This window comes from Furipterus horrens, unplaced genomic scaffold (genome assembly GCF_987537825.1).
Source record: "Furipterus horrens unplaced genomic scaffold, mFurHor1.1.pri manual_scaffold_10, whole genome shotgun sequence".
Taxonomy (NCBI): domain Eukaryota; kingdom Metazoa; phylum Chordata; class Mammalia; order Chiroptera; family Furipteridae; genus Furipterus; species Furipterus horrens.
In genome coordinates this window covers 72,411,640-72,438,325 of record NW_028327180.1, presented here as the reverse complement: position 1 = coordinate 72,438,325, position 26,686 = coordinate 72,411,640, and the positions used below count along the sequence as shown (strand labels likewise).

Here is a 26,686-nt window from a genome sequence, read left to right as displayed (position 1 = left end):
TTTGAAAATATTGGATTTAATAGAAAATATCACATTGTGAACAAGCCGATTGATCTATTAGCCTAAAATAGAACGGCAGCACAATCACGTATTAAAGAGGGTTAGCAGGGCAGGGTATTTCAGGTGGGGAAAGGCAACTTCAGAAGCAATGGTATGTTGTTCTGGCACTCAGTTCCCAGGGATGCTGGAGAACACACCCCTCGCGTTGTGACTAAACTCATAGTTGAGCTGCCGGCCCCAAGCCCACCCACCCAGCTGAACGCAACATTGAAATTGTGCCACTGTCCGCTGCCCCAGTGGGCCACCTTCTTGTTAATGAGTCTGTAAAATGGGGAGCCACAGTGAGACCTGGGGACAGGAACACAGGGCTCTAGGGGGAAAAGGGCTTCACCTTCGTCTTGGTGCTGGAGGGTCCCTGAGGGAGAGGGTTTGACACTTCTGGGCCCCTTGAGGCTTGAATTTATCAGCAAAGCCTTCTCTTTAGCACTATCTTCCCAAGTCCTCTCCCAAGGAATCCTCAGAATTCATGGAAAGGCCAGCTGAGAGGGGGAGAGAGAAAAAACAGGAAAGAAAGTACGGGGCAGTTTTCTTTCCATGGCACTTGTTACTGACCAGAGCGACTGCCCCTTATGCCGATTTTAGACATTGAGAGTCTGTTCACTAATCTGAAATAGTGACTCAAATAAGGGGCAGGACTGCTCAAGAGCAGCTCTCAAGCCTCCCAAAGAGGTTGTGTCCAATCCAGCAAGCCCGTTCCCCGAACTGAGAATCTGCACGTGACAGAAACTCCTGGCAGGAGTGTGCTTACATGAGAATAGTGTCAGAGGCAGAACAAAAAGCTAAAAGCCCCTCATTTCTGTAGAGCAGACATCAAAATTATGGAGTGGTTTCTTTTTTTTTTTTCTGATTAAGAGTAAGTTACAAACAAGTCATTTTTCCTGTAGCTAAAGTCCATGACTAGACTTCACGCTGTATAGCCAGGAACAATAACTTCATTCATTTATCTGGAGTAACACACTAGATTGAAGAATTGCAAGTCCATCCTAAAGATGATTCCCAGAAAGACCCGCCTGTCCCCATGAGGTACTTGACACAAGGATTAGCACAGGCTAATCACTGTATGGTTTCTTAGAAGACTGGCTTTTCTCTGTTTCTTTCTCTTTGATACTGTACAAGGGGTCCACCAACTTGTTATGAACAAGCATTAAACCTACAAAAAAAAAAAATTAAAAACAAAACGTTAAAAGGTAGAGGCAGAGTTCCACGACTGTCAACAGTAATATCCAGGAGCTCCCCAATTTTGTCCTAGCACTTACAGTCATCCTGTTTTCTCTGTGGTTCCAAATGACAAGACACCCTAAGCCTAGAGAAAGAATCTGTGATTCCCAATGAATGCTGGAACCCACGGGACTTTTGTAAATGCAGTCTCTAGGAGAAATGGCCATTAAAGGGTTCATCTTTTCAGCAAAGAACAAATTCCCAATTTGCCTGCTTAGTAAATGAGGATTTTCACACAAGTTAGCTTAAAGCAGTGTGTCCTTTTTAAGCAGAACAAAAGACCCTCAGGACAGGTGGGTGCCTCTTCTAGTGGGAAAGGCCTGTGTGAGCTGGGAAGATCAACCACCCGGGGCTCAACAGTACTGCAAAGGTCACCACATAGCCCTTGGACTACAGCTTTTCATTTTCTTTCTCCTTCCTCAGAACAAACGGCTCTCCAGAAATGGACCCTCACAGTTATGGATGGAAGAGAAAGGACTGTATTCTGAGACAGGGTTTGATTTTTATTAAAATCAGAGTTGATGATTAAAATGTCCAGAGCATGAAAGCTAGATCCACTTCTCCCTCCACGCATATCCTGAACTTGGCCACCTACTCCCTGACCCAGCCCTCCCTCACCTTTGAAATACTTGACGGTCTTCACTTTCAGCTCCAGGGTGGCATCCTCATCGCACACAAACACGGTGCGTGGATGCTGCTGGAAGGCAGACACAGTCCACATGTGATTCACTCCCTCCTCGATGGCTTTGTACAGAGCAAAGGCCTTGTGAGCACCTGTGATGAGGATCATCACCTGGGGACCAGAGAACAGGCCCATGACAGAGGAGGAGCAGCAGTGAACCTGAAGTGCAGGCACCTGAACTCGAGTGTGGCCACCCCAAACAGTTTTAAGGACCGCCGTCTTGTTTTTTATACGATCACAACACACTCCATGCCCTGGGTCCCTGTGTACTGTCACACGAGTAGTCTGAGTAGGGAGCATCATTCTCCCCTTGTTCTGTGATAAGGAAATGGATGGGGGTGAGGGGCAGGATTAAATAACTGCCCCCACTCGTTTCTGACCCTAAGTGCATGTTCTTGACCAGCATGTCATAGTGCCTCCTGGCACTTTTGAAGGTGACTGCAAGTGCCCTGTGAATAGCTGTGCCATACAAGCTCTCCTCTTATCCCAACAGTTCTGATACTGGGTTCTAGGAGGGCCTAGGCTGGGTGAGTTTTCACAATCACAAGCAAAAAGATGGGTCCCATCTGCCAGGGGCCTTGGAACATGCTGAGTGTCACCTGTATGGTAAAGTTGAATCCCAACAAGGCTGCCCCTTGGTCATTTCAGTTCTGAGTATTAGACCTACTAATGTGACTTCGGGTAATGCTTCTTGTTTAAAGAAGACAAAGGCAGAGACTCTCTTCAACAGTTAAAATACCAAGAAAGTAAGTGCCAGACAGTGATTGTAAAGATCTCAGCTCTATGGATTTCCTTTCACTGTAATTCACTTGTACCATGGAATTGTGAAGCGGATTTACTGTTCCTTTCTAAAGAGGTGAGAAAACAGAGGCATAGAGAGAACAATGTTCAGAACCCCAGTTCTAATTTCAGATGAGAGAATTCCCTGATTTCCATCCCAGGCTCTTTCTCAGGTTAGGATCCACAAACACAACAGGGAGGGTTTATAAGCCACAAGGCCAAGAACAGTGGGGTGATCCCCTAGGTACTGATTTAAGGCAACCCAACAGAAACCTGGCACCATTGCACATTTCCCAAAAGTTCCCTTTAGACAGGGAACCTTTTTCACTGATTTAGCTGTTTGTTTAAAGGTCTGGGCAAAGAAACTTAAAGCTAAAATATCTGTAGCTGCTTCTCACTAAATATACCCCAGGAAAACAAAATGGAACCACAAAAAATGCAAGTGTTACCCAACTTTCTAGGGAAAACCTTACTAAATTCAGTTTAGGACACTTATATTTCAATCACACTTTTCCACACAGCACTATAACCACAAACAGCCTGCGGCCCTTCAAACACTGACCTCCACCAACTGCAGGGAGCCAGAGGACCCCTCTTCGTCCCTGAGCAAATCCGTATTCGGACATTAGTGGTGCTGGGCTCCTCGGCCTGCGAGAACCTGAGCAGAGGCCAGGGAGCCTGTGGTCTTCTGGGCGCCGGTGCTCAAAGGAGTCACCTCACACTGGGAACAATGGTTCCCTCCAAAGAGGAAGGAGGAACAGTGTAGGGCCAGTCGGGATTTTTTCCTTAGTCATGCCTTCATTTTGAATGCAAGTGTCTTCAGGTGGTATCTGTACAGTTAAAATTTTTGAGCAAAAAGACCAGTCCAACCCCCCAGTGAAGGCCTGCGGACCCCTGTGCCCTTACCTCTCTGGCATCCATGACAGTGCCCACGCCCACTGTCAGGGCCATGGTGGGCACCTTGGCGAGATCTCCGTTGAAGAACCTAGCGTTGGCCAGGATGGTGTCCATGGCCAGCGTTTTCACACGAGTCCTGGACACCAGACTGGAGCCTGGCTCATTGAAGGCAATGTGTCCGTCGGGGCCGATGCCTGCCGAGGAGAGACAGTCGGGCAGCCCTGTCAGTGCCAGGGACCCAAGGTTGCCAGGGTGGACACGCTCTCCTTCCCCACCCAGGGTCTGCAAAACTTCTTGAAAATCATGTGTCTTCTCTCATTCACCCCTGGGCAGGGGCACGAAGCATGTGACCTTCCCCTCTGCCTGCTCCTGTCCATTGTGAACTTGCTACCATCCTCAGAAAGCTAAGCAAGGGGCACTCGAAATAGCTTCTGCCTCCCCAGATCATCGAAGTGTAACCTCTCTCTTCTTTCCCATATTCAGGGGGACCCTACAGGGACAGAGTCATAGTAACACACACACAGCCTGGACAGGAGCTGCCAAGTTTATACAGTCTTAGAACGTGAGTCGTCCTGGCTTCTTCATCCCCATCTGAAGTAAAGTTAAATCTAGAGCAGGAAAAAGAAGTCCGGCTTCACACTCCTGTGAGTGACTCCAGAGCTGGCAACAGATGGAAATGTAAGAGGGCAGCGCAGGGTAGGAACAAGGGCACAAATCCAAGAGGGGGACCCCCTAGGCTCCTGCCTTGTCTCCACTACTATGGCTAGCTAACTGTGGGCAAATCACAAACCTTCCCTGGAGTTCACTTGGCTATCTATAGGGTGCAGGGGCTGAGTATGGAATCTTCTGGAACTCCATGAGCCTGTGATTTTAACTGTGTAGATAGGTCCCGTGACTGAGCTATAGAACTTTAAGATTGGGAAATAGAATCTCAGAGCCTAAATTCAATGTTCTCAATTTACACCCAAGGCACTGAAGTGCAGAAAAGGAGACATCCAAGATCACACAGCTACTGAGCAGAACCAGGGCAGGGAGCTAGGGGTCCCACGCTGCCTTCCCTGCGTCCTCAGTGGTAAGGAACCCCATTGTCACTAGCACAGAGAGAAGCTGCTTGAGACAGGCATGTGCTGGGTCTGTCCTAGACGCCCGCAGAGTGTTAAGCTCACCTCCAACAAACAGCTCAATCCCGCCTGCAGCCTTGATCTTCTCTTCGAAGGCATCACACTCAGCCTGCAGGTCGGCTGCATTCCCATCCAGAATGTGGGTGTTTTCTGGGTGGATGTCAGTGTGCTTGAAGAAGTTGTTCCACATAAAGGAGTGGTAACTCTCTGGATGGTGTCGAGGAAGACCTGTGGGACCACAGCCACGCTCAGTCACCCCCAGGCTGAGCCAAAGTCTTCCTCCTGAAGAGGGTGCCAGGATATCCCCAGACCCCCAGAGATGCTCTCAGGGGAGTGCCAAGCAGGGAGCCTTGGGCACCAGTCCTCTGACCCTCACCCCCTCAGGACAGGCTGAGCCGATGTCCCTAAGTGTCTTCACCACTACGAGCACTAGAGGCCTGATGAATCCCTCGTTTTGACCTTTTCACAAGGGAATGACCACAGGCTGGAGGCCAGGGTGACTCTGGGCCTCTGCAGGTGGCCTAGGCACCTGTAGCTGAGGTTAGGCCCATTTGGAATGAAAGCAAGAACACCCCTCACCCTGTGCCTCCAAATCCCACCATTCACCCCCAGTGACGTGCTGCCCAGCCTGAACCCCAACTTGAAAACCAGGTGATTAGAGAGAATTATCTCAGGGCTTCCCCAAAAAGATTTTTTTCACCCAAGAAGAAAAAGAATGTTTAAAGTGAATATTTAATGTTTAATGTTAAACATTAAGAATGTTGACAGCAAACCTTAAAAAGGAAGGAAATTCCGACACATGCTACATGGATGAACATTACGGACATTGTGTTAAATGAAATGAGCCAGTCACAAAAAGACAAAATACTGTATGACTCCAGTTATATGAGGTACCAAGAGCAGTCACATGCAGAGAGAAAGTAAAATGGTGATTGCTAGGGGCTGGGGGGAGGGGCAAACAGGGAGTTGCTGTTTAATGGGTAGAGTTTCAGTTTTGCAAAATGAAGACAGTTGTGGAGATTGGTTGCACGACAGTATGCATGTGCTTAACGCTACTGAACGTACATAAAAATGGTTAAGAAGGTGCATTTTATGTTATGCGTATTTTGCTACAAATTAAAAAAAATATTTTAAGTGAAGCCATTAACAATCACGGGTGGGTGGGGGACAGGGAAGGTGACAGAAGACGAACAGGTCCTTTTCAGCAGTAGAAAGGACACCAGTCTCAGCTCCCCTCCCAGTGTACCTGACAGAAAGGGGAACTAGAGGATGAACACCAGAGAGAAAGTCCAGACAGACACAGGGACACACCCCAGCCACCATCCCACTCAGATCATTTGTGTTAAAAAGAAACAGCATGGAATTGGGGAGGAGGCAGAGAAGAAAACACTTGAATGTTTACTAATTGCTGGCTCTAAAGAAGAGGCTTCCACATCTGCTCTAGCATTTAATGCTTAGGACCTACAAGGTCAGTTTTGTTGGCCCCATTTTATAGCTGAGTAAACCAAGGCCTGGAAGAGATAGGTATCACCAAATGTCACAGGTTGCCTGAGGCATCCGAATTCCTCTCCAGGGCTGAGTCTGTGAGCGGCAGGAGGACGGACTCTCCCAGAATCAGGTAAGGATTGAAAAGGAAAGACTCACCCACATACTCGTCCATGTTGAAGGTCTTCACATATTTGAAGGACAGGTCTCCATTCTTGTAGTACTCAATTAGCTTCTTGTAGCAACCAAGGGGGGTGCTCCCTGCAAGACAGGCCCCGGCCAGGGACACCCTTCAGCCCCAGCCACTGGAAGTCCAGAGGGCACCCAGGAACGAGTCAGATCTGAAGTCGTCCCCAAATGCTCCAATCCTGCCATCTCGTTTCCGCCTATTTCCCCAGCAGACTGTAAGCAACAGAGGGGCAGAGCCGCATCGGTTTCGTTCGCTGCTAAGTCTCCAGCATGCAGTACACTGATGACTGAGATGACTGTGATCAGTCCTTGGGGGGACGTCAGACTCAGTATGCTCCCTGATCAACTACTACGTGCGGGGCAGAGGGCTCATGACAGGGATGCAGAGGAGAGAGACATGGCGGCCGCCCTGGAAGAGTTCACTGACTCGGAGTGGGCACAAGAAGCTGTAATGTCAGCTGTACCAGGGATAAGCACAGCCTAGCCTGAGGGTTCAGGGAAGACTTCCCTGAGGGGCAACAAACTTCAGGTTGAGTATTATTAAAAACTCAGTCATAAAATGCATAAAAAAGACAGGAGGAGCACTCTAAAGACTAAAGATTAGCATGAAGCCCAACTGGACATTGGATTTTTATGTTATAAAAGCTAAATGTGGACAATTAGGAAAAAAGTGTTTAGTATAGTCTGTATTAGATGACATTGTGGAATGATTTTTAATTTTCTTAGGTATGATCATGGTATTGTGGTTATACAAGAGAATGTCCTTAACTGAGGAGATAGATGCTAAAGGATTTAGCAGTAAAGTGTCAAGATGTCTAGAGCTTACTTCCAGTTCATTCAGGAAAAAAAAATTGTGTGTATAGATAGAACATGAGCCAGAAGAAATGAACGAATGTGACAAAAATGTTAACAATTCATGAATCTAGGTAAATGGTCCAGTACTAACTATTCTTTCAGCTTTCCTGAATATTTGAAACGTTTTAAGAAAAAAGGATTGAAAGAACCCCACTCAAATCAGATCACTCTTTCTACAACCCACCAATGATTTCTCATTTCACTCTGATAATAACCAGTCCTAACAAAGGCTCTACATAGCCTGGCTCCTGGCTACCTCTCTCCTCCTTGCTCATCCTGCTCCAAGCAATTCTACCTCAGGGCCGTTGCACATTCCTTTAGCCAGCAGTGCTCTTCTTTCACAGGTTTGCACGGCTACATCTCACCGCTTAAGCCTTTACTCAAATTTTCCTCAGATCTTCCTTGCCACCATATCTTGCCACCAACACTGCAACTCCCACCCCTGCCTAGACACTTCCCTATCCCCCTTCCTAGCTTCATTTTTCTCTTTCCCTTTTACACCATCTAACATACTCTATATTTTTCTAATTAACTTGTTTATTATGTCTCTCCCACTACCATGTAAACTTCAGGAGAGCAGACATTTGTATTTTTTGGTTCACTGCTGTATCGCTAGCACCTGTAATAATAGCCTTTGCCACACAGCTTCCCTGTCCTTCTCCTGGGCCAGTTCACTTACCGCCTAGTCCCTTTTCCAAACCTCTAGCCTTCCCATCAATTCTCTAAGCTCCCCAATATATAGCCAATAAATTCCTTTTCTGTTTAAGTCAGACAGAGTTGGTTTCTGTGGTTTCCACCCAGAACCCTGTCCAGTGCTCCAGCTAACAGAGAATGTTCCAAAGAACCTACGTGGAAATGTGCTGGTTCAAGTGTGAAAGTCACAAAGGGGCCAGGTTGTGGAAGAGCCTGAATGTCGCTCTGAGGAGCTTAGATCTGATCCTGCAGTTCCTGGGGAACTAGGGAGGGTTTCAGCAGAAGCCCACTCTGACCCAGTTAGAAAACAGGATATTAGTGCAGCCCCCAGTGGCCCGAAGCACTGGTGGTGGGACAGGTACCGGCAGACACTGCTCCCGCAAACCTTCAGTGCCGAGGCTGGCAGACTTCAGCCCACAGGCCAAATCCAGCCTGCTGCTGTCTCTGTACAGTTCATGAGCTAAGAATGATTTTTACATATTTTTTAGGTTTTTAAAAATCAAAAGAATATTACTTGTGACATGAAAATTATATAGACTCAAACTTCAATGTCCATAAGTAGAGTTTTGTTGATGTTTATTCACTTACAGATTGCCTATGGCAGCTTGCGAGCTACAAGGACACAGTTATGTAGCTGCAACAGAGGCTGTATGGCCAGTGGAGTGTAAAATACTTACTAGTTGACCACTTACAGAAAAGACTTGAAGACCCCTGCTCTAGTGGCTGGGCCTGTGGGATAAACTCACCCCACTTCTGAAAGAAATAGCACGTTTGCTTTGAGGATCTGGGGTCAAAATATCTTCCTATAAAGACAACATTCTGATTGTTCCCAAAGACACTGGGGCTGTTCTTCACCATAGGTCCTGTGTTTAACTTAACTAAGCCTCACAGAAAATGCTTTGAGTAACCATCTCCTCAATTCTCCCAAGGATGGTGGGACTAGCTGGTAGCACTCCAGAGGCACACAAGAGAAATTCATTCATTACATAAAATGTATGCCTTAAAGTATTGGGAAGTAATCCTGCTGAGGAAGCCAGGGGTGACGTAGGAAGTTGTTCCTGCTCCAGGAGTCTTCAGGAGCAGACAGCAACTAAGCCAACCCATAAAGGAAGCTGGATCCTCTGTTTTAATGGGCTGGAGGCAGGGGACTTGCTCACTCAAAGCACCAGCACCTCAGGGCCCTCCTTCAAGTCCCTTGACTGAGTGAGCCCACCTACCTGACCCCCTACAATCCCCTAAAACCTATTCTCCCCCCACGCCCACAATTTGTGGCACCCTCTCCATCCCACAACGCACCAGTGGGGAGCCCCAGGGTGAAGTACTTGTCTGGTCCTGGGTTAAACTGGATAATGCGGTTCCTGATGTATTTGGCGGCCCACTCGCTGGCCTGAGAATAGTGGTCCAGGATGATGAGCTTCATTTTGTCCTGCAGGCGGCAGGTGACAAAAAGGACTCCGTGGTAAGGGTCAGGGAGAAAGGGATGCAGATGGTGGTTGGGTAGGGAAGAAGCCCCTCTCACCCAGCAACAACCTCCCCCCAGGCTGTCTGGGTCAGGAAGAGGAAGGCACTCAAAAGTTCACTGGGGAATTGACAGCTGGGCCCAGGGCCTCCACCACCCACCAGGAGGCGCCCCTATGGCACAGACCTGGGTTTTAACCTCCATTCCTTCAATACATAGCAGGGCCTTGGTCTAAGGACCGAAATTCTCTGAGCCTGTTTTCTCTTACGGGAAATTGGGGACAAAAGTACCTACCTAACTAATTGCACGATGGTGAGCATTAAATGAGAGAATGCACGTAACCACAGCATTCAATACGTTGGCCATGATCTTGCAGCTCGACCCATCCCCTCCTTCTCCACCCGCAGGATATTCTCTGCCCAAGGGCTCATGGGTTTGTCTTGGGCCAACAGAGCCGGTGGGCTCCGTGGCCTTTGCTGGAGACATGTGTTCTCTCGGTACTGGAGAGGGGTGCTCCCACCGGCCGGCCTGCTTGTGAATCTTCAGTTTCCCCCAAAGCACAGGGGGCATTTGCTCCCCCGCACTGCGCTCGGAGTGGGAAGGCCCGGGCGGAAGTGAGCGAATGGACCGTCGGTGGGGTGCAGGAGTGTTTCCCCCAACCCGCCTGCGATCCCGCCGCCCCTCCGGCCCAGTCTGGGGATGGGGTCCGAGAGGATGGCTGGGGTCCCGGCCCTGGGGTGTCGGTGACAAGGGCAACGCCCGAACCCGCCCGCGCCCGCCCCTGCGCCTTCCGGCGAGGAGGGTCCTAGACAGCCCGGCTCCACACTTACGCAGACACCTCCCGCTGCGGCTGCCGCAACAGCGCTGGCGGGCCCGCCCCATGCGGGTCACGCGGCTGCGGGTCACGCGATGCCAGGCACCGCCCACGCTGCAGGCTCCGCCGGGCGGACTCCGTGGGGCCGCACCCAGCGGGCTGCCTTTGGCCCACTGGGGCCACCCACCCTCTGCTCTTGTGCCGGCCTGGAGCTGGCGGGCCCGGGTGGAGCCCCAGCCCGCGGGAGCGGGACAGGGAGGCGTTATTTTGGCAGGAGGGTGGTGACTTGGAGGCTGAAGTCGCTCCCAGGAATGGTGTCCCCAGGCCCGGGGCAGGGTCGCGGAGGAAGAGCAGAATCCCTTAGTTTCCCAGGGTTGGGCCTGGCTTTGCCTTCGGTTTCTTTGGAATTTTTTTTTTTTTTTTAGATGCTACTTACTTACCTAGATATTACAACTATTGTATTGTTTTAAATATAATTGGTTATTTTCTGCCTTTTTTCTTTTTAAAGCTCATCTTACACTATAGAAAAAGGCCCCTGGTCTCCTCACTCCAAGGTAACAGTTTAGATTACATTCTATATCGTTCTCTTGAATATACTTACAGTTTATTTTACAGCAACGGGAACGCACCACCCATGCCATCCACCATCAGCTAGGCAGCCACATTCTCCAGTTCCTGCGACTGCTGTCTCGGGAACTCGCCCTCCCTTTGGGCTCACCCCTCCCCCTGGCCCAGCTGCGGCTCTGACCAGCTTCAGGAAGGTCGGTCTCTTTTGGTGAGACCCTGATGAGACTGGGCGGTGGAGCTAATCCCTTTACAGTTCAAGGGACTTGTTCTTTGGCCTCATTGTTGGTATAGTTTGTTTTTAATTCAGTCAGAAGTCTCATCTCAGCATGAGGATTGCAGGTGTTTCACAGTGAGATTCCAACTCATCTTCAAATGCATCAGAGAACAGGGCCTGGTTTGCAGCAGCTGCTTTCTCATCTTTCCGGGAAAAGTGACTTCATGTGACTCAAAGAGGGCCTTTTCTATGGGGAACCAGAACAGTGTGTCCCTATTATGCCTGGAAGCTCTGGAGTCAGACAGCCTGGGGACTAAACAGAAAGACCTGGCTTTGAGTTCCGGTCTAGCTGGTCTCTTATTTCTTGAGTGAGTGACTCAAGCAAATGACTCGACTTCTCTAGCTCTCCATTTTCTTATCTGGAACATGGGACTTAAGTAAGACTAACCTCATGTGGCTGTTGTATTAAATGGAATATTAGCATAGCTTGACATTCATGAGTAGCCATGATTGCCCCTTCCTCCTTCCAGCCCATTCTGTAACCCTGAAATGCTCTCTTCCCTGACCACCTGCCCCCCTTCACACTCCTCCCACTCCATGCCTGGGTTTAAACTCTCACGTGCACCCATGCTCCCATCTTCTTGTTTTAGAACTAAAGTTCACTGCAGAGTTCAAAGAATTAGGAGTTCATCTCATACAAGGGAACGTTCTGCACCTCTTATGTGGATGGATGTTTCTGTATTGTCTGATAGTCCCTTCTTTGAGCACACATCCTGCTACTTTGCCCCCCAGATCCTGCTTGGTTCATGGGTCCAAGTGGATATAATGGATGTGGCTATACCAATTAGGGACCTCCATGCCCCTGGCCAGGAACGGTCAGGGCTGGGTAGTCATGGAAGACATTAACCCGGCAGCCAGTCACAGCCTCCTTTCTCCCTTGCTTTCAATGTAGAAGCTGGAAAGTCAAATACTCTCCCAGCTTCTCTCACCTAGGGGCGGCAGGTAACCTGGTTCTGGCCACTGAAGTCAATGAATGGCTTCTGAGAAGGTGAAAAAGACCAGGTGGCAAGAAAATAAAATCTTCAAATAGCCAGGTGAGTCAGCCACCTTGGAAGTAGGTCCTTCATCCCCAGGCAAAGCCTTCAGATGACAAGAGGCCTGGCCAGTATCTTAAGTAAAATCACGTGAGAGACACTGAACCAGAATCTCTCAGCTTAGTTGCTCCTGAATTCCTGGCCCACAGAAGCTATGAGATAAAAAGCTTTTTTTTTTTAAAGCTGCTAACTTATACAGTTTTTGGTTAGGCAGCACCAGGTAGCTAATACATTCTGAAAAATTCCACAGGTGGACTAGGTGGTGGGCAGGGGATTCAACCCTCATCCCTCTCCCTTGTGCCTGGCAGTGCGTCACCTGACCCAGCAGACACTCCACTCCTCACACCCGCACTCCCACATGGTGCTGCCCTCCTGGTGCTTGTGGAATCTCCTGCCGAGGCGTTCCCTGTGCCTTTCTCCCTGTCACTTGACTTGCTCTCTTCTACCTTCTAATAATCTGAGGCCATGTCTTATCTCCGTGAACCATAGCTGTGTCACGGACCTGTGCAGTTCCCATACCGCCTAGCTGAGGGCCTTGTAAATAAAAGCTGAAGGCCCACAGGTTTCAGAGCATTGGTTCTGGAGTCCAAAGGGCTCGGATTCTGTATTGACCACTTATTAGCTAGGGCGCTTTCTTCATCTCTCTGTGCCTCAATTTCCTCAACTGTAGAGTGGGGTAATAGCAGCTACTTCATGTGGTTGTTGTGAGGATTAAATAAGTTGACACTGGTAAAGCATTTGGAATTGTTTGTGATACATGGCAGTTCCTGAATAAATATCAGTTATCAGGTTGAACCATATGACAATGCCATTTTTCTGGATCAAGAACTTAAATATCGGCAATTTTACATAGTTTAACCTAATCTTATTTTTTCACCAGAGTTATGTTCAAAGAAATAGTCTAGCCAACCAAAATGATTAAAATTGCTATTTATATCCCTAGAATAATATCAAAGCAGATCCAAATCAGAACTCATGCCGTGCCTCATTCCTCTTAACTGCTACCAGGAAACCTTCCACATTCATTCTAAACTGCTCCTAACTAAAATATCTCTTTGCCCCAATACCCCATCCCACATAACCAGCCCAAGTGGGTTCCTGCCCTGCCCTTCCATTTACCTCCACTCTCCTCTTTCTTATACTTTATTTCTCTCAGTGCTTTTCAATTCAAGTGCCTTGGTTGGCTTCTCAGTTGTCTCATCCTCTCTCGGATCTCAAAAACTCAGACATGAAACTGCCAAAACCTGTCTTCTTAGCAGAAGAGAAGGGGAAAGCTGAAAAGGCAAAATTCCTTTTTTCTTTTTCAAAATTTTTAATAGTGGTAAAAAAATAGAGCATAAAGCTTACCGTCTTAACCACTTTTAAGTGTACAGTTCAGTAAAGTTAAGTACATTCACATTGTTGTGCAACCAATCTCCAGGACTCTTTCACCTTTAAAAGCTGAAACTCTGTACCCATTAAACAACAACACCTCCATTTCCTCCTTCCCCCAGCCCCTGGCAACTGGCATTCTACTTCCTTCCCTGTGAATTTGATTGCTCGAGATACCTCACATACTGGAATCGTATAGTAGTTGTCTTTTTGAGACTGGCTTGTTTCATTTAGCAAAATGTCCTCAAGGTGCATCCATGTTGTAGCAGGTTTCAACTTCCTTCCTTCTAAAGGCTGGAAATTATTCCATTACATGTATGTATCACATTTTGTTTAGCCATTTATCTGTCCTTGGACACTTGGGTTGCTTCTACCTCTTGGCTATCGCAGAATTCCTTTTAAAGGGGTATAATGAGCACAAAATCAGTAATTTTAGACTCCTTCACAAGGGAGAAACAGTATAATAAACTGCACAATTGTGTGGTTCAAACATTCTGTGGGAAAGCAGGTCAGAGCCTCGAGAGGGCCAGGTAGAGCCAAACAGGACAGATGCAGGTGGCCTAGGCAGGGATGGACTGCAGAGCCGCACTATCTGGCTTTGAATCCCAGCTCCTCAGCCACTTACTGATTGTGTAACTTATGGTGAGTCACTTACTTTCTTTGTGCCTAAGTTGTTTCACTCATAAAAAAGGAAAAATAGTGTTTTCCTTAAACTATGTATTATTATTACCAAGAGTAATTTACCTTAGGAAGGAATGAATGATTTAAAACATGTAAGATGCTTTTAGAGAGCCATGCTTGATACGGTTAGCCATTACTGAAGAGTAATTATTATTACTAAGGTTTTGAGATGGATCTTGAAAGACAGTTATGATTTGGTCGTTGAAGAGAAGGATGGAGGCTTTACAGACAGAGAATGATCAAAGGTATGGAGGGGCAGAGTACCCAGTTAAATTAGAAGTATTTCTGTGCATACATACTTCAAGATAAAAGAAAAATACTGCATGAGATACACTTACTCTAAAAACATTTGCTGTTTATCTGAAATAAGTTATAAGTATCTAAATTACAGACCTCTTTCAATATATTTCCCTGGTGATTTAGCTCTCCTTAATAGTTCTCGTTTTGCAGAATTTGCTTTTGAAATTCCTCCAAGTTACAGTCTATGTCTATTTACATCTTAACATGGTTTCTGCAGTGATCACATCCAACTTATTTGGTCCTTGGTCATTGAATATTCATTAATGAGAAATTGTGGCCAGCATTAGTATTATGAGCCAGTTATATGAAACATGTACTGGCATGAACTTAACAACTCTTGAGACTTGCTCTTCAAATTTGGTGGTTGAAGCACCTTCATAGGATAACTTGCTTTTGCACTCTTTAGGATTACACTGCATTTCCTTTTTTTTTTTTAAGTATAATTATATTTTATTGATTATGTTGTTACAGTAGTCCCAATTTTATTTCCCTTTGCTCCCCTCTGCCTAGTAACCCCCTTCCTTCCAGTAATCCCACTCCCCTTAGTTCGTGTCCATGGGTCATGCATATAAGTTCTTTGGCTTTACCCTTTCCTATATTATTCTTAACGTCCCCCTGTCTATTTTGTACCAACCAATTATGCTTCTTAATCCTGCACCATGTTCCCATTTCTCCCCCTTCCCCCTCCCAGCTGATAATCCTCGAAATGATCCCCATACCTATGATTCTGTTCCTATTCTTGTTTGCTTAGTTGGATTTTGTTTTTATTTTTTAGATTCAGTTGTTGATAGTTATGAGTGTGTTGTCATTTTAGTGTTCATAGTTTTGATTTTCTTTTTCTTAAATAAGTCCCTTTAATATTTCATATAACAATAGCTTGGTGATGATGAACTCTTTTAACTTTATCTTGTCTGGGAAGCACTTTATCTGCCCTTCCATTCCAAATGATAACTTTGCTGGATAGAGTAATCCTGTTTGTAGGTCCTTGCTTTTCATCACATTGAATACTTCTTGCCAGTTCCTTCTTGCCTGCAAAGTTGCTTTTGAGAAATCAGCCGATAGTCTTATAGGTACCCCTTTGTAGGTAACTCTCTGCTATTCTCTTGCTGCTTTTAAGATTCTCTCTTTATCTTTCACCTTTGGCAATTTAATTATGATGTGTCTTGGTGTGGTCCTCTTTGTGTCTAGCTTGTTTGGGACTCTCTCTGCTTACTGGACTTGTATATCTATTTCCTTCACCAAGTTTGGGAAGTTTTCCTTCATTATTTTTTTCACATAGGTTTTCAATTTCTTGCTCTTCCTCTTCTCCTTCTGGCACACCTATGATTCGGATATTTGCACGTTTAAAGTTGTCCCAGAGGTCCTAAGCCTCTCCTCATTGTTTTCAATTCTTGTTTCCTCATTCTGTACTGTTTTATTGTTTTTTGTTACTTATGTTTCAAATCATTGATCTGAACCCTGGTTTCCTTGCCTTCACCATTGGTTTTGTGTAGATTTTCCTTTGTTTCATTTAACATAGCCTTCACTTCTTCCTTTATGCATTTGCCATACTCAAGCATATCTGTCAAGCCTGTGAGCATCTCTGTCACCAGTGTTTTGAACTCTACATCTGTTAGATTAGCTATCTCCTTGTCGCTTAGTTCTGCCACTGGAACCTTGATACATTCCCTCTTTTGGGCCAGATCTCTGTCTCTGTCTCCTCATCTCGACAGGCTCCTGTGTTTGTTTGCCTCAGTGTGTTAGGTAGAGCTGTTGCACCTGTTATGTTGTAAGGAGCAGAGCCTTAGGTATTTGTCAGTACAGGGCGACCCATTTCACCACGTTGTGGTACTGTATGTGGGGGAGGGGTCTGAGAGGGAACAATGCCTGCTTGCTCAGCACTTGCCCCTTTTCTAGGCACTTCTCCCACTTCTATATGGGGCTGGCACCTCTCTAGCTGTTGCCTTGGGCGTTGTTTCCAGAGTGAGTGGGTCTGCAGACGTTCTAAGACCATGGGGGCCCTTTAAACAAGCAGACTCTGCGGAGAGACTGGCAGTTTCTTCCTCCACCTCAACCCCCACTGATTTGCACAGTCAGAAGCAGTAAGCTTTCTTTTCCCCGGTGCTGGGACCATGAGAAGTGCAATCTGGTCTGGGACTGGGAACGCTCCCCAGGTGTCCCTCCTGACTTTTTAAAACGTGTGACTGCACTTTCCTCTGGCCTGCTGCCGCTGCCACCACTACACCGCCACCACACTGTGTCCTCTCCGCCCCAGCTCTGCCCCTCCTACCTGTCTGGATGAGTATTTCTTTATATCTTTGTTTGTTGGACTTCCATGCAACTCAGTTTTCTGGAACTTCTGGTTGTTTCTAGTTTTGAGGTAGTTGTATTCCTTCTTAGCTGTGGAGGGAGATGCAGCGTGTCTGTCTAGGCCTCCATCTTGGCCAGAAGTCGACACTGCATTTCTTGATCAACAACTTCTTTAAATGTCCACTAACAAAAAGGAGCACTGTCATTGATCTTTATTCCTTTTTCTTCAATGCTATAAGTGATGATTACACCTGTTCCTGTGCTGAAAGAGAACTCAGTAATATCCATATAAAAATAATCAAATTTTTCAATGGATGAAATCCATGTCAGAAGAGTCATAGCAAGTGGTACAGTAATTATCCTGTTTATAATGTTGTCCCTTTTAAAATCTGCTTTGCTAATAAAAGGGATAAACTTTTCATTAATCCCTTAACATATTCAAAAGTCCCTTTAAGCAATTGATACCTTCAATATCACTGTTTGCTTTTCTTTAATTTGCATAATCCTATTGTTAAATTGATATTGAAAATTGAGAAAGAAATAAGTAGACTTCATCCAATGCATTATTGCAAAAGTCAACCAGAATTTTGGGGTCTTTTTCTTCAGAATTGAAGTATAACGTTAGTACTTCATATAAATGGAGGATTCTCTAGAGGACATTTGTTCAAGAAAGTCAGTGATCTTTGAATGTGAGAGAAATGAAGAATACTGAATGCCAACAAAATCACTGAAGTCCTTAAATTGCTCAGCTAGAACAGTGTAAATGCTGGAGTAGAACAGTTTCATGACTGTTACTTCAGTCTCAGTAGAAAAGACATCAGATACTACTGAGCAGCATTATGCAGAATATGGGCAGGAGAAGCAAGCCCTTCCACAGTTATCCATGCTGTGCTTCAACTTCGAATAAACATAGTTTGTACCCTTATGCAGACATCCATCAAAAGTTGTGTTATCTCCAACTAAATAGTAAAAGATTCCTCACTAACTTTTTTATATATACAAAAAACTACATATATTTAATATGTATGATTTTTTTCAACAATCATTCTTTCATTAGTAATTAGGATCACTTAGATCTGTTTTGTTTTGTTTTTTAACACAAAATCCCTGCCCATTTAATACAAGGCACAATGAAAAAGACCAGGTATTTAAGTCAACAATTCTGTCTTGTTGAGAGGTAAACACCAAGGACTGTACCTATACCATTATATGATTACAAACTATATTTAAATGCACTGCCACAGCAAATTCAAGTATAAATATTATATTTAATTGCCCCATTCCACATTTTTAAGTTTCTCTTAATTAAATTTATTGGGGTGACATTGGTTAATAAGATCATATAAATTTAAAGTGTACATTTCTGTGATACGTGATCTATATATTGCACTGTGTGCCCACCACCCAAAGTAAAATCATCTTCCATCACCATATATTTGGCCCCCTTTACTCTTTACTACCCCTCACCCCTACCCCTTCCCTGTGGTAACCACCACACTATTGTCTATGTGTATGAGTTTCAGTTTCACATTCCACATATGAGTGAAATAATTTGGTTCTTAGCTTTTTCTGACTGACTTATTTTGCTTAACATAATATTCTCAAGGTCCATCCATGTTATTGCAAATGGCAATATTTCATCCTTTCTTACAGCTGAGTAATACTCCATAGTATATATGTACCATATCTTCTTTTTCCAATCCTCTATCAAAGGACTCTTAGGTTGTCTCCATGTCTTGGCCACCATGAATAATGCTGCTATGAACATAGGGGTGCATATATCCTTGCGAAAAAAATGTTTTTTTGACTTTTTCAGATAGGTACCCAGAAGAGGGATTGCCGGGTCATATGTGAACTCTATTCTTAATTTTTTGAGGAATCGCTATACTGTTTCCCATAGTGGCTGCATCAGTTTACATTCCCACCAGCAGTGAATGAAGGTTTCTTTTTCTCCATAACCTCTACAACACTTGTTATTACCTGATTTGTTAATAAAAGCCATTCTAACAGGTGTGAGGTGGTATCTCATTGGTAATTTATTGTTTCAGATCTTATATTTAGGTCTTTGATCCATTTTGAATTAATTAGTTGTACATGGGGACACAACTAGGATCTAGTTTCATTCTTTTCCATGTGGCTTTCCAATTTTCCCGGCACCATTTATTGAAGAGGGTTTCTTTTCTCCATTGTGTGTTTTTGGCTCCTTTGTCAAAAATTATGTGCCCATATACATGTGGTTTTATTTCTGGGCTCTTAATTCTGTTCCATTGGTCTGTGTGTCTGTTTTACTGCCAGTATCATGCTGTTTTGATTATTATAGCTCTATAGTATAATTTGAAGTCAGGTGGTGTGATACTTCCAGCTTTTTGCTTTTTTCTCAGGATTGCTTTAGCTATTCAGGGTCCTTTGTGGTTCTATACAAATATGATAATTTTTTGTTCTATTTCTTTTAAAAAATGACATTGGTATTTTGATGGGGATTGCATTAAATCTGTATATTGCTTTGGGTAATAGGTATAATTTAATGAGTTTGTACATATGCATACATCTGTGAACCATCACCACAATCAAGGTAGACATATCCATCACCTTCCAAAGTATCCTGTGTCTCTTTATTTTTGGTGTGTGTGTTTTCATTAACAACTAGTAACAGTTCCTGCAAAAAATTGCTACTGTTTCTGAAGTTTCATCTGGAAAGAATTCTACTTGCAATAACCCTGTAAGCAAGCCTTTTTCACAAGAAAAATATTGCACAAAGGAAAAGTTTTTCTGCATTAGAAGGTGATACATTTAGATATTTGATAACCTCTGTAATAATAAATAGAGCTATTACATTTTTTATTATAGAAGTAGATTTCATCGTAGCATTTGAAAATTTGCTTGCAATTTTGGAGCCAGAAAACATTTTTGGTAGTAGTACATTCAAACAGTTATTTGAGCTGAAAGACTGATGATGATATACAGTGTGGAAGTCCATTACATTTCTGCTGCTGTTATTTTATCTTCTTAATCTGAATTTCTCTTAGTAAAAAAAAAGGTTAGTTTATCACTTTTCTTAGTACTAATTGAAGAACCCATACATCTCTTATGCTTAACTGTTAATATACGCTATTTTATATCTGACTTTCCACCTTTTCTATGTTAAATGAACAATTGCATGCTACAGAAAGCTTCAAATGGAATTTTTCCTCATTTAATAAATGTCTGCTGCTCAGAAATTTCAGCACAAAATTTATGCTTGCTTTTAAGTATTTGGGGTTCGAATATATGCAAAAAATAGCTAATAGAAGCCACTATGGGAATCAGAGATTGAATTAGATAATCTCACAGCTGCAACAGAGCACCTGCCACTCACAAGTCTGAAATTGTTAAAAGGGCTCCAAATTCATGAAGTTGACCTTGACATCTGATGCAAAGAAGGTAAACTTCCTGTATGTATGAAAAAGAGAACTGTGCTTTTAGGACAACATCTCTCCCACAACACCAGAACTGATTTAAGTTAAGGTTTTGGGAAGCCCCACTCAGGAGTTGGTGGACTTTCAGAAGCATTTAGGGATGTAAGTTTTTCAGCTGCTTTAGTGTATCTGGAGCAAGGCTGCCTTTGACTGGCTGTCTTCAAGCACTGTCCTGGAGTGAGGCACTTGCTGATTGGCTGTTGTCTGGCACGGGGGCTGACACTGATTGGCTGACTGTCAAACGAGGGTCTGCCATGGATTTGCTCACTTTCAGAAGCTGAGTTACTGACGTGAGAGTATTGCTGATTGGCTGATTTTCAGAACAAAAATCGTAAGTTATTTCTTTTTTTAAAAAAATGTATTTATTGTTTTTCTATTACAGTTGTCCCACTTTTTCCTCCACGTAAGTTATTTCTTATTAACTAATGGGGGGGTTACTGTTCACGACTTGGCCAAAAAAGTTTTCTTTTGTTGAATATGAAAAGAAATACCTTTAATTCCGAGCCTCCTTTCTGTACTTTCTTTAGCCAGATCTTCAGGAAGCCATAAGAAATTTCCCAGGTCTGTATTTGTGGAGATACGCTTTCCGGCTAGTGTTGCCATTTAAGGGATTCAAGTACTAATTACTGTAGAGGAAATTATTCTGATGCGTTTTTGTGATTTCTTGAAAAAAGCTGAATACAAGCTATACAGGGTGTCCTGATTGTCAATACAAAATGCAGGACAAAATACAGGACACGTCCTGTATTATAGGCACCTCTGTGGGGAAAGTACAAGGGGAAAGGGAGCAAGCCCGATTCTCATTTCCTTCTAGAAGGCATTCTTTGTAGCCCTGCCTGTTAAAGGAAAATACTGGAAACAGCCTACATGTCTGTCAATCATAAACCGGTTTGATAAAATTTTCCATGCGTATAAAATGGAATATAATGCAGCCATTAAAAAGGAGTTGGCATTCTGTGAACTAATATGAAGACTCCTGCAACAAATAGTTAGGTTTTAAAAATAAGATGTAGAACTCCATGTATAGTATCATTTGCAATAAAGTATATGTGGGGTCATGGGAGTAGGAATAAATATATGTTCCTATATGCAGAGACTGTCTCTAGAAGGATATATGAGAAACAATTGTGGTAATCTCTTTGGAGAGGGAAACTGAAAAACTGAAGGGCATGGATAAGTGTTAGGTACAAAGAAACTGGTGACTCTCAAACCAGAGTAGGAAATAATTAGCAGCAAATAACAAATTAATTAAATCTTGAAGTAGAGGGTCTCTGAGTCAGAATAAACAGTATTAGCATCCCTACAAGTCAGGAAGTGATATTTCTGTACCTCAGAGAAAATGCCTCTGAGATCAAAGGGAAAAGATATTCAGCACCAAACACCTGGAAATGAGAAAATGTAGCTAGACAGCCCAGCAAACAATTTAAGAAATTAGTACAATTAATTTAGTTAATCGTGTTAGATTGTAACTCCAGAGTATCCAAGTTTGGTGAAAGGGAGGAGGAAGGGGAAGTTGTGGGAGGGGGTGGGGGTGGGGTGGGGGCTACTCAAGTTAGTATAAAACCAGCTCGTGTTTCTGTTTGGTTGTGCATACCTTTGCTGTGCACACAGCTCTGCAGACCTGGGAATTAACATAAGTCTTGCCTACTGCTCAAGTCCTGTGTCCCAGTGTTTTTATTGTGAGCATTTCTCACATAAGGAAACAGCCTTAAAGAAGCTTATAACTAACCTGTGCGTGTGCTATCAACAGAGATTCAAAACCAGGTCAGTCTGTGTCTTCACTGCATCCTTTGATTTGTTTATCCTTTGTGACTGCATTACCTATACTAAATAAGTTTAATTATTTTAAAACATGATTTAAAAAAATCAAATGTGTGACCTGGGCAGGGACAAGAGGCATGGGTTTGATGTGTTTGTGGGGGAGGGTTGCAGTGTGGACAGGATGTTTCCTGAGCCTGGTGCTGCTTCTGCACCAGGGTGGACCTCTGAGGCTGGCTGCCCAGCTGTGCGGAATGTTTCCCACATCTCAAGTCTCCTCCCCACCGCAGAGCATAGGAAATAGCCTGGGGCTGAAGGGAGAGCAGTGTCATCCCACAGAGCAAGTGATGGAGGAACAGCTCACAAGAAATGCCTTCAATTGCACAAGCAGCCAAAGGGAACAGGAACCACTCTAAATTATTCTGCATTGAGTTCACTTCCAGGGAGCTCTCTGCTGCTGAGGGAAATAAAAAACCAAGAAGGGTCCTCCAGGGTGTCCTTGGAATTTCATGGCTGGGGGTCTTCTCATTTGGGAGTCAGTCCCCTTTGAGTATAATAGCTTCTTTCCTGGCAAAAGCAGATCTCTGCTGCACAGAATGTATTACAGAAAGGGAGTGTGACAGAAACTTTTGGAAATAGAGGGGTTGAGAGCAGTGAAAGCCACTGTAGCAGATAATCACCGTTATCATAGCAGTGAGTATTTACTGAACATTTTTTGTGTCCTAGGGGCTGTTCCAGTGCTTTGCGTGCATTATAATCTCGTCCTTAGAACAACTTTATGAGAGAGGCAGTTATTCTAATTTTAATGATGAGAAAACTAGCGTACAGAGTTTTAGAAATTCACCCAAGGTCACCGCAGTGACTTTCTGGGGTTTGAACCCAGGTTCTCTGTACTCCTAGCCATGTGATCATATTCCCTCCAAAAGAGAGCTTCTCCAGGACAGCCTAAAACCCAGTTAAAAGCATCAGGCATTCATTACATACCTCCTGTGTGCCTGGGGCTGAGAGACAGTTATGGGAAATATTTGGTGGTTTTGAGTGCCTACATAGCTTCTGGAATGTGTTTTTTAAAATGGAGGTGGGCCCTGGCTGGTGTGGCTCAGTGGACTGAGCATTGGCCTGCAGACTGAAGGGTCACCAGTTCAATTTCCAGCCAGGGCACATGCCTGGGTTGCGGGCCAGGTCCCCAGTTGAGGGCATGTGAGAGGCAACCAATCATTCATTGTATCTCGCACATTGATGTTTCTCTCCCTCTTTCTCCCTTCCTTTCCCTCTCTCTAAAAATAAATAAATATTTTAAAATGGAGGTAAAATTCACATGACAAAACGATCTTAAATGAAAAATTCAGTGTCATTTAGTACACTCACAATGTTATATAACACCATCTCTATTTAGTTCCAAAACTTTAATCATGCCATAAGGGAATCCCCCTGCCCATGAAGCAGTTTCTCCACTTCCCCTTCTCTCCAACCCCTGATAGCCACCAAATCTGAGTTCTGTTTCTGGATATTTTATAGAAATGGAATCATGCAATATATGATTCCTTTGTGTCTGGCTTCTTTCACTTAGCATAGGGTTTTGAGGCTTATTCACATTGTAATAATATGTATCAATTATTTTTTCTTTTTATGGCTGAATAACATTCCATTGTATGCATATCCCACAATTTGTTTATCCATTCATTCAGTGGTGGACATTTGAGCAGCGGCCACCTTTTGGCTCTTGGAAATAGTGCTGTCATGAACATGTGTGTACATGTACTTGTTTGAATACCTGCTTCCAGTTTGTTGCAGTATATACCTAGGAGTGGAGTTGCTGGGTCTTATGGTAATTCTGTGTTTAACTTTGAAGGACCCGCCAATCTGGAATGTGATATTTTGACATTTGAATCTTTCCTTGTACCTTGACTTTCTCCTATCCAAGAAAAGGAGGGCTCCTTTCTAAGGTGTATAAAGGAAACCCAGTGTGGTGTGGAAGAGCGAAGACACAGGCTGACCTGGTATTGAATCTCTGTTGATAGCATGTGCAAGGCTCAGTTTTCCTATCTGTAGAAATGGAGATGATCATATCACATCATTCATTCATTCATTCATTCATTCATTCATTCATTGAATCTGCTGAGGGCTTACTATGGCTAGGCACTGGGGATACGGTTAGCTATCATGGAGTTTACAGAATGAGGGACTCAGGAGGAAGGGAGTACCAAGGAGCAAATTATTTTGCAAAGGAAGAATCTGTTTTGTCATGAGAATAATTACTCCCTTTAGTCATAAGTAGTTAGTGAGTACATTTAGGTGGGCCAGCATCTTATTCCTCTCTGTCCCCAGCAGCCAATACAGGAAGAGATACGTCTTTCAGAGCAGTGGAAATTGAGTGGCTTGGTTTAACAAGAATTACTGGAAAAAGATTGGGAAAGATTCCAGAATGGAAAGAAGAGATAACCAATCAGTCCTCTAAGAGTCAGGGAAGAGGCCAGGCAGTGACAGGCATCTCAGCAGCAGTGGCTTTTTGCTCTGCCTCCCCTGGGGCTGCACCTTTAATGACCCTGCCCTGACCTTTGTGTCCCACCTGAGAGTGCCCTCATTGCTCCAGCTCAGTGCATGTGTGGCAGGGTGCTGCCCATAACTGCAGGTTGGGCTTTGCACAACTCCCAGGGGGTGGGGGTTCCTTTATGTCCCAGTCGTCAGAGGTTGGAATTTTCATTAGGACAGTTTTCTAGTAAATAACAGCAAAGTGTCTTGAGGAAGGGTGTCTTTGTACAAAGTCACAATTAGGACTGAAAGAACCAAACCCAGTCTGGGACTAAACGTGAACGTCAGCTTGGATTGCAAAAGAAAAAAGTCGGCTTGGAGGTGAGAAAAGAAAGTCAGATGGAAAGCCAACAGGAAGCACATGAACAAGTACATAAGTGACTTTCTCCCAAAGTCATGCAGCAGCTGTGAAATGTCATGCAAACCCCTCGTTGGGTGACCACTGCTTTCTGACCTATGACAAATCAAAAGGCCTGGTTTGCTGTGCTCATCTATCACTGGGAATAACCAACTGCCCAGTCGTCCTCACCTCATGACACACTCCGTCCTTAGTTAATCTCTGCTTTTCTCCATACCAAGTGCAAAAGAGCCACCAGACCAGAAGTGATTCCTGCTTCCCTTAGACCCCACTCAGAATCCTGGAGCTGGAACCCAAAATTTACAAAAGAGCTACTCTCCTTCCAAGAGGCTTCTAGAAAGCGTCCCCTCGCCACATCAAGTGAAGAAATTAGATTCCGTCAGCCAGCAGGGTTGGTCCTGGTGGTCTCTAGATAATTAAGCTTTAACCAGACTGTCAGGGGCTGGATTAGAAGTCCGTGATTGGCCCTGCCAGGGTCCTGAGATAGAGGGTGAAGCTCCCCAAAGGAAAGTAGCCTGCTGTCATCAGGAAAAGGTGAAAGTATTAGCATTCAGACCCAAGGGATGGAGCTCTTGGAGTGGTGCTCAATGAATGCTATCTTTTTAGACACTATATCAAATATCTTATAAAATTATAGATTATAATAATGATTAAATACTGGCTTTTAGCCAGGCACTGTTTGTCTATGACCTCATTTAATTCTTAAAGTAAATGCATACCTGTTTTATAGATCTTTGCAGTTTCTAGAACATACTCTCTGTGCAGGCAGAATCATCCAGCAGGATGAACACTGGAAGCAGGTGGCTCTCAGCTCTGGGCACCACCTCAGCGATTCCCCTGGCCTGGCTGCCACATGCCCCCATCCCCGATTCCTCTGGATGTTCGCGGGGACGTGTGAAGTCAGAGGGGGCTGTAGGTTCAAGTCACCCTGCTTCAGGACAAGGGACTCACACTACTCTGGCAGTAATCAAGATAATAACAACCATTAAAAACATTGTTGGCTGTTGTACTACATGCAGGACTGTTTTAAGAGCTTTGCATGTATCATTTACTCTACAGAGCAGCCCTGTGAGGTACGTGCTTCCTTGTTTGACAGATGAGGACACTGAGGCCCAGGGATGTTTCTTGCTAAGGTCCCTCAGTTGATGAATGACAGAGCCAGAACCTGAGGCTGTCTCGAGCTCATGTGCTAAACCAGAGGGCTGCACTGTTTGACTGACCTGCCACCATCTGTAAATGCAGCCTCTGATTATAGTTTTGTGCTTGTTTATCTATGTACTTGTTCCTATGTAAATATATTTTTAATGAATTAAGGGAGAAAGTGCTTAGCACAGGGCCCATGAGTCATTATTATTGCAGTTACAAATGGGAGTGTTCTTGAACAGAATGTAAATCAAATCCTATTCTCTCTGTAACTTGAGCTTCCGCGTCTCATTTCATCTTCATTGCTCAGTGCTGTTCAGTTTGCCAATGGCTCTAAAACACTCTCCATCGCTCCCCTGAATGCCATCTGCCAGACTTCTCCCACACGCTCTTAATGAGGCAAACAAACACACGAAGGCCAGCACCTAAAAAAATAAAGGCATCTCTCAGCAAATTCTTTTGGGAAGGGAATAATCCTGTTATCATGGGATAAATAAGTCAGCCCCCCCCCCCCCCAACTTTTCTGTCCATAAACTCAGGAATTTGGGGAGGGACTCAGGGAAAGGAGGGGACCGGAGACTATGGCAGCTGTCCCATAGACGGGAAATCCCAGGGGAGTCTCTGCCACTGAGAGTAGCCAGCCAGAGGGGCTCAGAGTGTGGGCTCCAGCC

General features: G+C 44.5%; 1 protein-coding gene across 4 annotated transcripts; it reads right to left on the bottom strand.

Annotated features, from left to right (window-relative positions):
* GNPDA1 (glucosamine-6-phosphate deaminase 1) lies at positions 1–10,909 on the bottom strand. 4 transcript variants are annotated; one of them, XM_090288096.1, is made up of 7 exons: positions 10,855–10,909; positions 9,277–9,406; positions 6,403–6,504; positions 4,804–4,986; positions 3,647–3,831; positions 1,897–2,071; positions 1–1,210 (listed from the first exon to the last, which is right to left on the bottom strand). In XM_090288096.1, exons 2-7 carry the CDS (start codon positions 9,398–9,400, stop codon positions 1,110–1,112), a joined length of 870 nt encoding a protein of 289 aa, XP_090144222.1. In that variant the 5' UTR covers positions 9,401–9,406; positions 10,855–10,909; the 3' UTR covers positions 1–1,109. The 4 variants fall into 4 exon arrangements, with proteins under 4 accessions (XP_090144222.1, XP_090144221.1, XP_090144223.1 ...); XM_090288095.1 differs by lacking the exon at positions 10,855–10,909 and adding an exon at positions 10,270–10,351; XM_090288097.1 differs by lacking the exon at positions 10,855–10,909 and adding an exon at positions 9,734–9,890.
* Positions 10,910–26,686: the final 15,777 nt, after the last annotated feature.